Source organism: Tachysurus fulvidraco, chromosome 4 (assembly GCF_022655615.1).
Source record: "Tachysurus fulvidraco isolate hzauxx_2018 chromosome 4, HZAU_PFXX_2.0, whole genome shotgun sequence".
NCBI lineage: Eukaryota > Metazoa > Chordata > Actinopteri > Siluriformes > Bagridae > Tachysurus > Tachysurus fulvidraco.
Window position 1 is genome coordinate 27,128,178 of NC_062521.1, and position 15,734 is coordinate 27,143,911.

The following is a 15,734-nucleotide window of genomic DNA, read 5'->3' on the forward strand; positions in this document are numbered from 1 at the left end:
GGGCTACGTGTCTGTGTGCTTCTTTCCTTTCGTTGCCTCGTCCTCAATCGGCGATCAGACGAATTTACAGCGGCAGAAAAGGCGGAGCTACGCTGTTAGGCGGAAGGCTGAGAGGTTAAAACCCTCAGCGCTCACAGAGTGCCGCTGCAGCACCATCGAGAATGGAAGAGGATTTATTTATTTGATTTTTATTTGCACCAAAGCTCTGATTACAGTCACTCAATCAAGTGCAGCACTTCCTGTTACACCCTAGTGCTGAGCGGTCCTCCATTCTGTTTGGTCAGAAGGTTTATGTTCTGATACATTATTGTTCCTGTAGTAACATATGCGCAGGGACATGTCACACAAATCTAATAATAAACAGATTTTCAGCATATTATTATCAACGATGAGGCGTTTAATGAACAGATTCGGTTCAATTTTATTTCTGTAGCACTCATTTGTCTCAATGCAGCTTTATAGAAATAGAAAATTTCAGACAGGCAACGGTAGCATGGAAAAACTGAGACGATATGGACGGAGTCGGTGCTTTGTAACAGTCCTGCTACGTGCTACGTCTGTGAAAAAAAATGCAGCTGCTCGTTTTCAGATAACTGCAGACTTTCGTGTAACTGCAGGCGTGTTTGCGTCCTAACGTGAAGAAGGTGAGAAAAGTTGCAAATACAGAGGGACTCAGAACAGAGAGAGTGAAGACCGTAGAGGCCACACGATCCATGAAAAAGCGTCGAGTAATCTAAAATGTAATGCTGCCTGCTGAGAAACATTTCCAAATCACCATGGCAACCGGTAAAAGGAACCGGCTCCTGGGGACATTGTAGGTCAGCGACTGGAGGCTTGCAGCGACTAAATCGGTGTGTGTGTGTGTGTGTGAACGCATCATCAGGGATAAAGCTCTCTATAATGGTGTTATAGCTGTTAGATATATTGTGTAATAACCGACAAACTTGTTCCTGTAAAGTCACAAGGCAGGTATAGAGTATGTAACTATAACTGGATAAAAAGCATTCTTTAAAAAACAGCATTCTTTAAATAATTAAAATTAAGTTGTATAAGAGGGAATTGAACATTTGGATGTGCTGGTCAAGGCACATAATCAACATGTTCCTGCTTTTTCTTCAAGCTATTCTTTATTGTTTATATATATATATATATATATATATATATATATATATATATATATATATATATATATATATATATATATATATATAATTTCAGAACAATCCAATTTCACAGCTTTTATTCCTTCTACATAGACCAATGAGAGAAGGAAAAAAAAAATCCCTTTATACGACACAGATCACAGATTTATGCGTCACCGTGAATAACCTCTTTGAACAAGACGTGTAAAAAAGACGAGACTTTTCCCTCGATCGGCTCTGTTAGACGTTTTCGTCCTTTTTATAACGTTCGAGAGTCAGCGGTTTGTCTCCTGAGGGTTCAGGGTGGTACCAGGATGGAAGTGTGTTATGTGAGACAAACCTCCGCCCTCTTCGCTTCCCTTGTGAGAAATCTGGTTGTTGCGGGAAATGAGCCTCGATCACATGCTCTTACGGTAGAAACAGGTTTTGGGAAGTAAAAGGTGTACGTCCTTCAACCTGAACAATGACATGGAGGCGGAAAAAAACAGCTGAGTGGATGATTACAAAGCAGAATTGAGGGTAGAAACACCTTCCGCACGGCGGCTCCGGCTCCAGGCTTCGGCTCCACCCAGAAAAACATTCCAGAGAAACGTTTCCATGAGATGATGTGGGGAAATTTTTCTAGGGAAAACATGATCATACATTAAATAATTTCATACATTAGAATTCTAAATGAATGCTTGTTTGCTAAAACGGATGTGTCTTCTAGTTACATAGAACTTATGTAATTGCTGAGCAGTGTTGACGTCATGCCTGATGATCGCTGACTACACTTTCAGGATTGATGAGCAACAATAAACAGGAAAACTGACAATTCTACATTTCCCAATATCTCCTGGTTGCTTTCTTCAGCATTCATCAGTTTACAATAGTTCTGCCAAGTGAAAAGTAATACCTCCTCCCTGCGTGACGTGAAACCGTACGAGAGCTTTAGTTCGGATCTGAGTTGCATTATGGGTGTTTTTTTTTTCTTTTCTTTTCTTTCCCCCTTTCCTCTACAAAGAAACGTAATGAAAAGAATCCCCCAGAACACATAGTTAGGTTCCCTTCTGACTTTGTTCGCTCTCAGGGTTTCTTCCTCATGTCGTCTCAGGGAGTTTTTCTTCGGCAATAACTAGAATTTGAGCGAGTCAGCAAAATAAAAATGAACAAAAAATCCCTTAGTAAAATACCCAGTTATGAGACGCGATCCTGTCTCATATACGAAAGATATGATGTGAAATCAACGTGCGTTCTGTTTGATCACTAACGCGATAGCCAGGCAAATTCTAGCTAACGCTATTGCTAAGGTTGCTAGCTGAATGAGTAAAATTCATGTGATTGTACAATATTACTTAAGGAATCAAACTGATTCGGGAAAATGATCTATAATACAAAAGTGATTTTTTTTTGTTTGTTTGTTTTGCCTGAAGTAACTGTTACGACTCAGAAACCCGTTAGTTCCCACTAAACATGCACAGTTTTGTGTTTTTGAAATTACAGAACGACAATTTTATCTTAAAATCGGTTTCTAGTTTTTCGACTTGGAATGTCTGGGTCCTGTGCTTACGTATGTTGAAGAAAGTACTTTAAGTTTTAAAAAAAAAGGGTGGTGAAGTGCTGACATTAGCGACTCCTTCATTACAGTAAACTTCAGCATAACGAATTTCCTGTTCTTCAATAAGCTTTTTCGAGAACCATCTGTATAGAATAAGCACATTAGTAATATAAACCCGCTGTTAGAGAAAATCCAGCAAAACGATCCGACCAATCACGATCTGTTACCATAGCAACGTATGTATTTATAGTATAGGTGTAGAAACCTTCTATTAAAGAATTTGTAAATGATTATTAGTAGTAAATAAATAACTTTAGTGTCACATTTCATTTATACTTTAAGTTCAAGCAAATTCCACAAGTTGTGTCATTGACCACAACTTAAACGTCTGCTCTCCGGGAATTAGCGTTACGAACTGCAGGATGTTGGTCATTTGGAAATCAGCTTTGCTTCACTAGTCCTGAGCAGAAATGAATCAGGTGGGCTTTCTATGAATGAAAACCCTTCAGCACTCGGAGGCAACTCTTGACTAAATGCTGGAGACTGAATGAAGAGAAATGATGTTTCATGACTTTATTTTAGTCACAAAGTTCCTCTTTATGATCGGAAAAGGGGACGCGGGCTGAGAGGTGCTGGTCACGCAGACCCGCCGGAACATTCTGAAACTGTGCAAGTCAAATCTTTTACTGAAATCCTTGTGCAATTTCTGCGTTTCTAATATCAATTTCACGTTTCGGAACCTGATGCAGGGCGATGACGAGGGCTGGCAGAACAGCTGTGCAGTGAGTGACTTCACTTCCTTACTGCTGCTTGTAAGCTTCTAGGCCATCGTTTAGGCCTTTTTCTTCTCTACATAACCACCTCCAGAGCACGACCTTTGAAGATGGGCCTTTTTCCCCCCACTTCACTTCCTGCCAAAAACACTTTCACTTTGTGCTGGAGTGGTTGCCTCCTACGAGACACATGAGACAAAAAAGACCCGAGGAACTTTTTCTTTTTTCCCTGTAGGCTCATTTTGTCTTCATCCCAGCACAAAGACACATCTCTGTGGCCTTTAGCGTAATAAAGTGTGGGGTTTTTTTCTTTTCTTTTTTTTTTCCTTTTTTTTTTAAAACATGAACACACTTTTTTGCCTTTAAATGAACACAGGGTTGTCTCCTACACTACAGGTAGTGTATACACTACACTCAAGGATTTTTGTCTTTTTTTTTTTTGGTGGATTCAGACACATGGTGACTTCCTTAGCACATTTCTTATTTATTTATTTATTTATTTATTTATTTATTTATTTATTCTTTATCAAGATGCAAGCTTGGTCCCTCAGCACATTTCATAATCTTATTTATTTATTTTAGTATTTTTAATTTTATCCAGATGTTTTCGGATCTTAGGTCATCATCCCATTTCATAATTTTATTTATTTATTTAAACATTTTTGGCTTTTCTCTAAACTTGGTTATCTCCACAGTGTCTCTGTGGTTTAATAGTTTATCTCCTCACTGTTTTTTTTCTTATTTCACAGGGTTTTTTCTTTAACCCTTGACGTGCTGCTTGCCAGTCAGTAATCGGGTTGTTGTGACTTGAGTTGCCTCGAAAAAAATGAGGTCACGGCAACTTTGTTTCATTTCTCACTCTGAAGATAGCGATCTGGCTCGCTTGTTCGTATTTGGAGAGGAAGTACACATCTCACTTGATACCAGTAACAATGCCGTTAATATAATACCTACTTCCTCTTATAAGTTTTGTTTTAAATAGCTTCTGCTTCATAGATGACTGACACCACCCCAACCCCACAATCACAGTAGGAGTTGATGGGATGAGCCAAAAAGCAAGATTTAGTTACTGTCCTGTCTTTCAGGGTGTTTGTATTAGAGTCAGTCAGCATGTAATGTGGGAGTTGTCATGTTGAGGTGAAATGTTTCAGCCCAGTTATGATGCAACGCTTACATAACCGTAGAATCATGAAATTTCGACGATGTTGGGAAAGACGTGAACGTGTCTCGACTTTCTCTGACCTTCTCTGTGAACAAATCCAGCTCGGGCTGATGATCCAGCTGCTAAAACACAAACAACTTCTCCAGTGTGTATTTCTACATGTAGTTCTTTTCTTTTTTTGGTTTTATTAGTGGAGGCTGGAAGATAACTGACCTGATGAAAGATCGACGTATTTGCTTTTTTTCCCCCCATCCATGATGTTTGCCCATTTTACCCCTAAAAACTAAATCTGTCGGAAATTATCATGGACGTGTCCAATCAAAAACATTTGCACGTGTTATAATGTACTAATATATAATATAATATAACTCTAAGTTATATATATATATATATATAGAGTTAATATAATATAACTCTAACTAACTAACTCTAAGTTACACTCTTGTTTTCATCTTTTCCTCACTCACGAAAGGTTCACATGAATCAACACTTAGGTCTCTGTGTCTTAATCATATGATTAATAATTTGTTTTTTCTCCGCATTCATAAGCCGTGGGTTTGAGTCGACACGTTATTGTAGATCTTAGTGTGTTACATACTCGCTTTCTTTCCAGAAAGCGACACGACACGCACTTGATCACATGATCTCCAATTACTTACATAACAATCCCGCCTGAAGTCGATAGCCGAATTTGTGACACTTTTATCATCCATTTGTTGCGCTTCATTAGAAAAATGCTTCATCATGGTCAGGGTTGCTGTGCTTTAGGTGACACGTTTAATGCGGACGCCTTTATCTAGGATGACTTAAATATTTATTTATTTTTATACAACTGAGAGATTAAGAGTTAAGGGCCTTGTTTAGGAGCCCAGCAGTGACAGCTTGGTGGATCTGGGATTTGAACAACCTTTCGCTCATTAGCCCAGTCTGTTGAGCACTAAGCTACTACATCCCTGACAAATATTGTGTAAGATGTGTTAATTGTTGAGAGTGGGATTGTTTTCATTTAAGAAGGTTAAGAAGGTAAACGACGTCCTGCTGCATCCAACGCTTACACCACGAGCAGCGGTAAATCTGCCACATCCTACAGCACCAGCTCTTCTCAAAAGACGAGTCCACGAAGGATTGCCCTTATTTGTTTCTTTCTTTGTTTGACTTCCTAAACAAAGCCGAAGCCGAATCTCAAACAGAGCTCGGTCTGTCATCCAATCCGTAATCAGTATAGACTTGGTGGATAGTTCTATAATAAATAGGCAAAATATTATTTATAATAATAATAAGTATTTAATACCTGGCACACCCTGGAACCAGGAAAGATCCTGGAGATCCTACAGAATAAATCTGTCTTCTAACTGTCACGAGTGACATGACATCTTGTAGACGATCGATGAAAGGTCACTCCAGTTCAAGCTGCACTTACCGTCTACATCCCTGTTAGACACGCCCCCTTTTTTGGAAATTCGAATCTCGTCTGAAACCATACACGTACATCCCGAGGATAATCCGACACATTTGTTGGTTTTATCTGATTTTACACTTTTATTTTAGTTGTAGCTCCACCTTTGTTGTCGCCTGATTCCTTTTCTGATTGGGAAAAGGCTGAAAAGAAACTCCAGATGATGTTTCTGTTTTTTTCACTGTGACCACTTTGTAGCCTCAGCTTCCTGTTCTTGGCTGACAGGAGTGAGGCCTTGTGCTGATGTTGTTTTCTAGCCTGGTGGTGTTGGGACATGATGCTTTTCTGTTCATCACGTATGCAAAGAGTGATATTTGAGTATGTTGTAACCAAAGGGAGTGACTTTTCACCTCAAAATGTCCTTGTCTTTAGAACTGATTGTTTATTTTGGATTTGCATCGGTCTGTAAAATTGAGGCTTTTCTGGAAGTGTTTTTTTTTTTTTTGCTACGCTGCCACCTGATCGGCTGATGGGATAATTGCACACGTGACTCAGATGTATACTTTGACGTTATAAAGATGGCAGTTTAATCAGTTGTTTTGTTTTTTTCTTACATTTAAAGTGGTTGCGCTGGAGTCCAGGGAGCCGTGCTCTTAAACGTGCCCTATAGACAAACCGGCACTTTGGGAATTCCCTTGTTATGGGAAATTCCCATTATTTTCAGCTACTCGTCAAATTAAAGGCTGGAATGATGGCAGCAGCTTGTTTTATTCCCGACTTGGAGCAGAGCAGCAGGTAAAAGTAGGGGATTTGAATGTTTGTGTGTGTTTTGTGTAGACGTGTTGGCGGTAACAGCTCGCTCTTCATCATGGAGTAGAAAACAGATTAGAAAGGGATTTTCCCTCCTGAATTGTGGTCTGGATCAGTTGCTTCAACTTGAGTTCTTTTAATCAAACCATTTTACTTTAGCTACAAAGAAATGAAATGAAAAGAAAAGACCGAAAGGGTGAGACACGTATATTTGCATGGACATTTTCCCCCTTGAAGGTCTTTACAGAATCATGTGACACTTCCTGACCTAATTATTTCCACAAGAGGGAGGATTGTGTGTGTGCGCATGTGCACGTTTTCTCCCCAGGTCCCACACACTCCTACAGTAGGGGTGTGTTTTAAAGGAGGTGGAGAATCCCTTACAGCCCACCGTTCACTTTTCTAGGGGAACAATTGTGAAGCCCACTCACTCATCACTCAAGCTATTCTTAACTAACTAGTCATGTGGTGACCTTACAGTGTGTGTGTGTGTGTGTGTGTGTGTGTGTGTGTGTGTGTGTGTGTGTGTGTGTGTGTAAGACAAAAGTTATGCAACGCACACTTGATCAGTGAGAACCAGATCGTGCCACAGAGTGAGATGTGCTGACATCATTTCAAGAGAGTGACATGAGCGAAACAATGTGTGAAACTTCAGCTGGAGTTTTTCCTCCTCCTCCTGATGGCATGTCTGAGCTCGGGGTCTCAGGCTTTGTGACGCAGTGGAGTGTCTGTGTGTGTGGATATGTCTTTATATCTATAAGGGGACCAAAGTGTGTGTGCTGCTTGTATTTGTATCTTAATGGTGACCAAAAGTGTGTTGTATTTATATCTTAATGGGGACCAACTATCCTGACATGTCTGTGTGTATATATAAATTTTATACATCGTAAAAATTGTGTGTGTGTGTGTGTATGGGTGTATGTATGTGTGTGTATGTGTGTGTATGTATGTATGTATGTGTGTATGTATGTGTGTATGTGTGTGTGTGTGTTTGTGTATGGGTGTATATGTGTGTGTGTATGTGTTTGTGTGTATATGTGTGTGTTTGTGTGTATATGTGTGTGTATATATATGTGTGTATATGTGTGTATGTGTGTATGTGTGTATGTGTGTATGTGTGTGTGTGTGTGTGTGTGTGTGTGTGTGTGTGTGTGTGTGTGTATGATGTATTGTCTCCATTTGGGGGTCTCAGATGAACTTTAAGAATGGGATTCCCAGCTACAAATGACAATTGAAACGTTTTTAACGGAAAGTTGACAGTAAAATCAGGCCTGTGTGTGTGTAAACCCACGTCATACCACTTTGGGCAGTTCTGTGCCCTCATGAAGAATAATTTACAACCTTCTTTTTATAACCTTCTCGACACATGATGCATGTCATGATATGACTGGAGCCTTTTTTTTTTCCCTCTCAATAGATCAGCAAACCTACGGTAAACAAATCTGTGAACTCGCCCCCCATCTCAGATGTTGTGATCATGATTCTGATGAATCACAGATGACTGGTTTGAGAAATACACAGTCACTCTGGTCAGAACAAAGCCAAGCTGCACATATAAATAAAAACTACACCCGAAACTCACGCTGCAACGTGAGCCTTCAGAGCAAAACACACCTTTTTGTTCAACGTGTACAAATAAAAGGTTCAAAATATGTTAATATTTCATCAACCTTTCTTACAGTAACTTTAAAGCTATTCAGAACTAATGTTCAATAATAATAATGATGTTGATACTGTTTATATATATATATATATATATATATATATATATATATATATATATATATATATATAATTTTATGCTAGCTCTAACCTCTATGTTGCTCACGCGTGTCCGATTTAGATATTTCTAAATCCACACTTGCCTGGTCAACTTTAAATAGCTGGCACTTTTTTACACTGTTGATTGGAGCAGCTGGGAATTTACTGTAGCTAGTAAGAAGGGGCTTTCCAACGCACATACATCATATATTTGTGAGGACCTTTTCAGGATAAGTTTATTCATAGCTAATTAATATTCTGCTATTAATAAAACCCCTCCCTCATTTTAACCTCAGTATCTAAAATTATTTATTTATATAAATGAAAACCTAGGAACCAGTGAAGTCCCCGAAAGCCTGTGGATACTCTAACGCACCCATCCTTGTGGGAACCTTGTGAGGATTTCAAAAAGCTATTAAAGGGAAAGTTATACACTCTAAAATTCACACACAGCACCAAATATAATTTCTCTATAATTGGGCCTGCTGTCACATGACCTTCTCACAGCCATCATCATCATCATCATTATCAACATATTATTTCTGGGACTTTTTTTCTCCAATTAAAAATCACTTCTTTAATACCACAATACACAATCAGGTAAAATAATCTCGACTCAATTTCTGAAAAGAGCAAACATTTTATTACAAAAATAAATCTCCCACACATTCTCTTCCTTATTCTTCCCCCCCACACAAAGACATTATTTGATGTTGTCTGTTGATATTTTAGCTTCAAACGTGTTGAAATTGTAGGCTGTCGTGTTACACAGACTGAGACTCGATGCTTTCATGTCTCATCTTACCAGGATGTAGGGAACTTCCTTTCTTACTTAGAACTAGAAATGTTTTCGAATGTAGAGGCGATATAGTGGCAAGTACCTAACAGTCAAAACGACGCCTCCAAGTCTGACAGCAATCGCCGCTGCATGGCAAACGCTACCACCACTGCTTACTTCAACTTAACACGCAGTTTTCAGCATGTCGGATTGCGTAAGCGATTAATAACACTGTGAGCCGTTCATGTGCTCTTCATTCTCACTTTAAATACACTTTAAGAGACTAGAACCTGTGTCCTTACATAATATACAAGAAGTACAAAATAAAAAATGTAAAACAAAATAGCACCGTGAGAGTGAAATAAATGCAAATTTTATACTTTTACCTTTATAAAAAGCTTACGTGTAATATTTTTTAAAAACAAAGATCATTTTACCTTAAGTAAATTTTCCAAAAAAAAAGAAAGAAAGAAAGTGCTGCAAGTCCACAAAGAGACACTCACTGAGGTATATTAAGCAACCGAGTGTGGATTGTAGAACTAATTAGAAAAAATTATAATAATAATAATCTCAAATAAAATGAGCTTTTTGCACTTGGTACAGAAATCAGTTCAAAACTGTGTATTGATTCAAAAAGAAATAAAAATGGATTTAATTGTACATAGAAAACATAAATATTAAGTATAGATAAGGATATATATATATATATATATATATATATATATATATATATATATATATAATGTGTGTGTGTGTATTATATACACGTATATATACATATATGTGTGTGTATTATTTACACGTATATATACATATACACATACATATACACACACTTACTTTTTTTTTTTTTAAAGCAATATCGACCGACAAAGCTGCAGTTAAAGGCAGTACCTGTGTGAGAAATAAACAAATGCTGTTTTAGAAAAACTAATCTATAACTGGTAAAGTTACTGATACTGACATGCCGGTGAACTTGATTCCTTTCCAATAACAGTACACAAAGTGATTAATTCTTCTTACATCACAGCAACCCTGTTTATTAGCAAACTCTTTTTATAGTTCTGTTTAACGTAATAGAACGTCAATTTCTTATCTAATTTGTTACAGCAGCAAGGGACACTATGTGTCATCCCCTCACCAGCTTCTCTATGGCAGTTAATAAACCAGAAGTACAAAGCTGGTTGTTTTCTGTCCATGTGGGAAAACTTTACCGCAGACCCCTACAAAGAGACGCAATGGATACTCCTGGATACTTTCAAAATGTTCACGCAGGTTTTTTTTTAACGACGTCCGTTACAATAACGGATCACACCTTTGATCACTCTGACGGTCAGTGCTGCTGTGATAGAATGTTATTCAGCACCTTTTCAACCAATCAGAAAGGAGCACCAGCACAATAGTATATAAAATTATACTGTGCTGTGCAACTCTGTGGACCCATTTTATGTCAGAGGTCGTTTTCTCTGTGTGTTCTCTAGATTCAATTGTAGTTCAGGAGTAAAATCCCTAAAATGGTTGATATATACATATACATATACATATACATATATATATATATATATATATATATATATATATATATATATATATATATATATATATAAAGTCCAGTCTGAGTATGTATTCCCATCCAGATGTGAAGGTCGTACAACTTGGCTTTAAGGTTGTTCAAAAAAGTTTGTTGTCCCAGTGTTTTTTGGGGTTTTTTCAATTTTCACTTTCTTTTTTCCTCTCCTCTCTCCATTTTTGTACCTTTACATGCCTTCCACAACACTTCTGTAGTGCATCTTGTCTTGTGTGAGTGTGAAACGTGCAGAAATCAGAGTTTGGCGCACTCCTCCCAGTGGTTCATGTACTCTTTCGTGTGTTTTTCATCGTACATGGTGAGACATCGCGGGCATTGGAGCTCAAACGCACCGGAGGCTGTGAGCTGAGCGTTCGGCCGCCTGGCGTTCGAGTCCGGAGGGCTGTTCCGCAACAATGGCCCGACTGTTTCGTTCTGCTTACGGCTTGATTTCTTTATGTTCGTCAGGGTCCTCCGTGGAGTGGGTTCTCTGGAATTCTGGGTATAAATGAATAAAAATAGTCTTTAAGTGCAAATACAGGAAATAGCAATAAGGCATGTTAATAAAAATCTCCTTTGCCTTGATCACAAGACCTCTTATATTCAGATCCTTAGATTATTAGACGTATTTATAAGCCTAGTGATAGCCTAAATAATAGGAGAAGAATCCCAAGGCCACCAAGCTGCCAAACCTGGGCCCTCGAGCAAGGCCCTTAACCCTGAATTACTCTGCTGTATAAGCAAGACAAATATGAATTGATCTGGATAAGGTTGTCTGTCAAATGCTGAAAATGTAAATGAGTTGAAAAATGTGTATGATGTGTTTCACGGTTTAAAGTAGGAACAATGCTGACTGACTTGCCTGGGACTGGATTTGCAGCTGTAGACGCCCCACTTCTTCCTGTAGGTCCAGGATTTTGCTCTGAGCCCGCTCTCTGTCCGCTCTCTCCGACTTAAAGTCTTCGATGTAAGCGAGAACCTGGAGAAGGACATAGAGAAACAAACTGAATACAAAAGTAAAGTAAATATTAGATGGAAGCAAACATCCTCCAGGTAAAGGATGTCACTGATGGTTGTCTAGTCATGTGGGAAATCAAAGTGCTAGTGAAGCTGTGTTTTTTTTTTTTTCACACAGTGCGTTTCAGTGAATTAGTGAAATATAACAAATTTTCTCCAAAACATCTTGTTGGTGTATAGAATTATGAATATGTTTTTAATTCACAGTGTACATTATGTATGGTTTGTACTAATTTGTATATTGCCAGAGAGCCACTGAACAAGACCTTTGACCCTCAGCTGTTACATGGAATAAGCTGGTGTTTAAACATAATGCAGTGCCTGTGTGTAGAGAACACATATTCCTAATGACCTGCTGTTCCAGCATCTGCATGCGATCATCCCTCTCTCGGCTCAGCCTATTGCGCTCCTGCATCTCCTCCAGCAGGCTGTTGAGACGGTTGATCTCCTGCTTGTACATCGTCACTCCTTCAGTCTCCTTCAACTTCTGACACAAGCCCCTGACGTATTCCTCTCTGCTCTGGTCATACTTCTGCCACTTTGAGTTCAAGTTTTCCACCTGGAGCAGGAACAGGAGCAGAGAAAGGCATTAGAGGAACAACAGATTCCCAAAACACAGACGTGAAACGTAAGAGTAGAGTTACGGACTTACGTATGCCACTCTGTTTTTCAGCTGCTGGTTCTCATCCTGTAAATTGGCGATAATGTCATGCAGTTCGGCAGACTCCGTCACCTGATGAGAGGAATAAAAGGCTTCAAATAATGATATTTTGCAGAGTTTAAAAACATATGATCTTAATTCTGTTGCATGATTAAACTGAATTTCTATTATTTCCAGTAAAATTATATAAAATTTTATAATGATGCATGCTTGAGGATGCACCTGACGGGTTGAATATAGCAGGCAAGAATGTAAATAAACAGGTAAGTAAATAAACAAATAAATAAATAATCAGAGTTATTAATGAAATCATTTCATGTCGTTTTATTGGATGTGACATCTATCGATTTGTATATTTTAGTAAATAATATAATGTGAATTTTATTTACAAACAAAACTCAAAGCTCAAACAAACCTATATGTAACATCACACCATTCCCAAACCCTCACACACACCTCATTGACCTGGGTCTTATGTTCAGCAGTAGTCGGCAGGTTCTTCTGCTTCTCCAGCCTTCCAAGTAGCTCCTCACACACTCGGACCGTTGTTCCCAGCTGCCCCCTGAGCAGCTCTGCCTCATCAACCAAAGAGTTGCACAGGACATGCTGGGTGGCCTGCACCCGGGTGTGTGCTGCCAGCTCAGCTTTCAGAAACTGGATTTCGCGATCCTTCTCGTGCTCGGGCCACTCCAGCATCAGCTCCTTCTCCTTCAGCTTCTGCTGCAGGCTCTGGATCTCCTGTAGGAAGGAGCAGATGTTGACATCATTTCCCACAATGCTTAGTGCTGAACATTCATGTGGTAGTTCCAGTTTTTAAACAAAAATTAAGATCAAGACCTTTTCACTTCTCTTTAACACCTCATGGTGTAATACTGTATTATACTATCAAGAAGCGATGGCTCAGTGGTTATGTATTTGGGTCACTGATAGGAAGGTTTCAGGTTCAAACCCCAGCATTGCCAAGCTGCCATTTTTAGTCTCTGAGTAAAATCATTATACCTCAACTGTCCGGATCAGTATTTGGATGAAAGTGTCAGCAATGTTAGGAAATGTAAAGAGCTTTAGACAAACGCTTTAATGGCGTATCTCTCACCCGTCATGTCCAATCATGAACCTTGTCAATTGAAAACATTTAAATAAATATACATAAAAATAGTACGAAACACGGACCCTCGATGATTCCTTCCAGAAAACCAGTTACAAACAGTAGTAAGAGTGTATGATGATGCTGTAAGTGTAAGATGGTCCTAGATGTCCTACATGTCCTAGATGGATTTCAGATGAAGCAGTAGATTAAAATCATAGTGAAAGGAGGTTACTCACTCTTTTGCTAGATTCCAGTTTCTGGGCTGATTCCACTTCAGCCTCTTTAAGCTTCTGGTGTAATTTGTGCTTTTCTCTACACAAGCTCTCCACTAGAGACTTGGATGGTCCAACCAAACACGGTTCTTCTCCCTCAACTAGCACACACGTCCTCTCATATTTAGCCAACCTGGTTCTTAATTCAGCTATAATTCCGTCTCGGGATGAAATCTGTTTGCTTAAATTGACGATCTCCTGCTGAGTTTCGTGGTAAAAAGTGTTCAAAGTTGCGTAACTCCGTAATTTCGTAACGTCGTCGTCCATCTTTATTAATGTCCGCCTCTTTCTTTCTTGCTTTCTGTCTTAGTTTCTCTTTAAGAAATGGCCGTCTACCTTACACTTTACTGCACACATATGTGAGATTTGTCCTCAGCTCGGTGTTTTTGGGTTCATGGCTTTGTAAAAGAGAAGCTCAGAAGGTTTTTCACGCTGGAAATGGCTCGCAGTGCGGGGATTTCCTGAGGGACTTCCCCCTGCGCCATCGACTAGCGCTTTATTCGGAGAACTTTTTTACACACGACACTCGGTTTTTTACGCTGCTGAATGTTCAGATCTTCCGCTAATTGTCGAGTCACATTTCTGGACTTTACTTTATACTTTTACACACATTTCCTCTGGCACTAAGGTTACCACTTCTAATGCTCACTTCAGTTTAATACAAGTTCAAGTGGAAATGAAGAGATTTGGAGTGAAAGAAAGAAAGAAAGAAAGAAAAACCTAAATTATTCTGTCGTTTACTCAACGTTCTAAACATTTAATGCCATTTAAATCATATTAAACATTGATGTCTACAAAAAGACAGTTGTCCTTCACTTGTTTCAAAACACTATCTATCTATCTATCTATCTATCTATCTATCTATCTATCTATCTATCTATCTGTCTGTCTGTCTGTCTGTCTGTCTGTCTGTCTGTCTGTCTGTCCGTCCGTCCACCCAATTATCTATCTATCTATCTATCTATCTATCTATCTATCTATCTATCTATCTATCTATCTATCTATCTATCTGTCTGTCTGTCTGTCTGTCTGTCTCTCTGTCTGTCTCTCTGTCTGTCCGTCCATCCACCCAATTATCTATCTATCTATCTATCTATCTATCTATCTATCTATCTATCTATCTATCTATCTATCTATCTATCTATCTATCTATCTGTCTGTCTGTCTGTCTGTCTCTCTGTCTGTCCGTCCATCCACCCAATTATCTATCTATCTATCTATCTATCTATCTATCTATCTATCTATCTATCTATCTATCTATCTATCTATCTATCTATCTGTCTGTCTGTCTGTCTGTCTGTCTGTCTGTCCATCCACCCAATTATCTATCTATCTATCTATCTATCTATCTATCTATCTATCTATCTATCTATCTATCTATCTATCTATCTATCTATCTATCTTTCTGTCTGTCTAGTCATCTATCTATCTATCTATCTATCTATCTATCTATCTATCTATCTATCTATCTATCTATCTATCTATCTATCTGTCTGTCTGTCTGTTCATCCGTCAACCATCCACCCAATTATCTATCTATCTATCTATCTATCTATCTATCTATCTATCTATCTATCTATCTATCTATCTATCTATCTATCTATCTATCTATCTGTCTGTCTGTTCATCCGTCAACCATCCATCCAATCATCTATCTATCTATCTATCTATCTATCTATCTATCTATCTATCTATCTATCTATCTATCTATCTATCTATCTGTCTGACTGTCTGTCTGTCTGTCTGTCTGTCTAGTCATCCACCAATCCGT

At 38.6% G+C, this 15,734-nt stretch overlaps 1 protein-coding gene across 3 annotated transcripts; it reads right to left on the bottom strand.

The window, feature by feature from the left end:
- Window positions 1–10,368: 10,368 nt before the first annotated feature.
- tnip2 (TNFAIP3 interacting protein 2) lies at window positions 10,369–14,482 on the bottom strand. 3 transcript variants are annotated; one of them, XM_027178706.2, is made up of 6 exons: window positions 13,928–14,476; window positions 13,070–13,342; window positions 12,596–12,676; window positions 12,296–12,502; window positions 11,789–11,905; window positions 10,369–11,424 (listed from the first exon to the last, which is right to left on the bottom strand). In XM_027178706.2, the coding sequence occupies exons 1-6, from the start codon at window positions 14,228–14,230 to the stop codon at window positions 11,182–11,184; spliced, it is 1,224 nt and encodes a 407-aa protein (XP_027034507.1). In that variant the 5' UTR covers window positions 14,231–14,476; the 3' UTR covers window positions 10,369–11,181. The 3 variants fall into 3 exon arrangements, with proteins under 3 accessions (XP_027034507.1, XP_027034499.1, XP_027034515.1); XM_027178698.2 differs by having other exon boundaries at window positions 13,061–13,342; window positions 13,928–14,464; XM_027178714.2 differs by having other exon boundaries at window positions 11,226–11,424; window positions 11,785–11,905; window positions 13,061–13,342; window positions 13,928–14,482.
- Window positions 14,483–15,734: the final 1,252 nt, after the last annotated feature.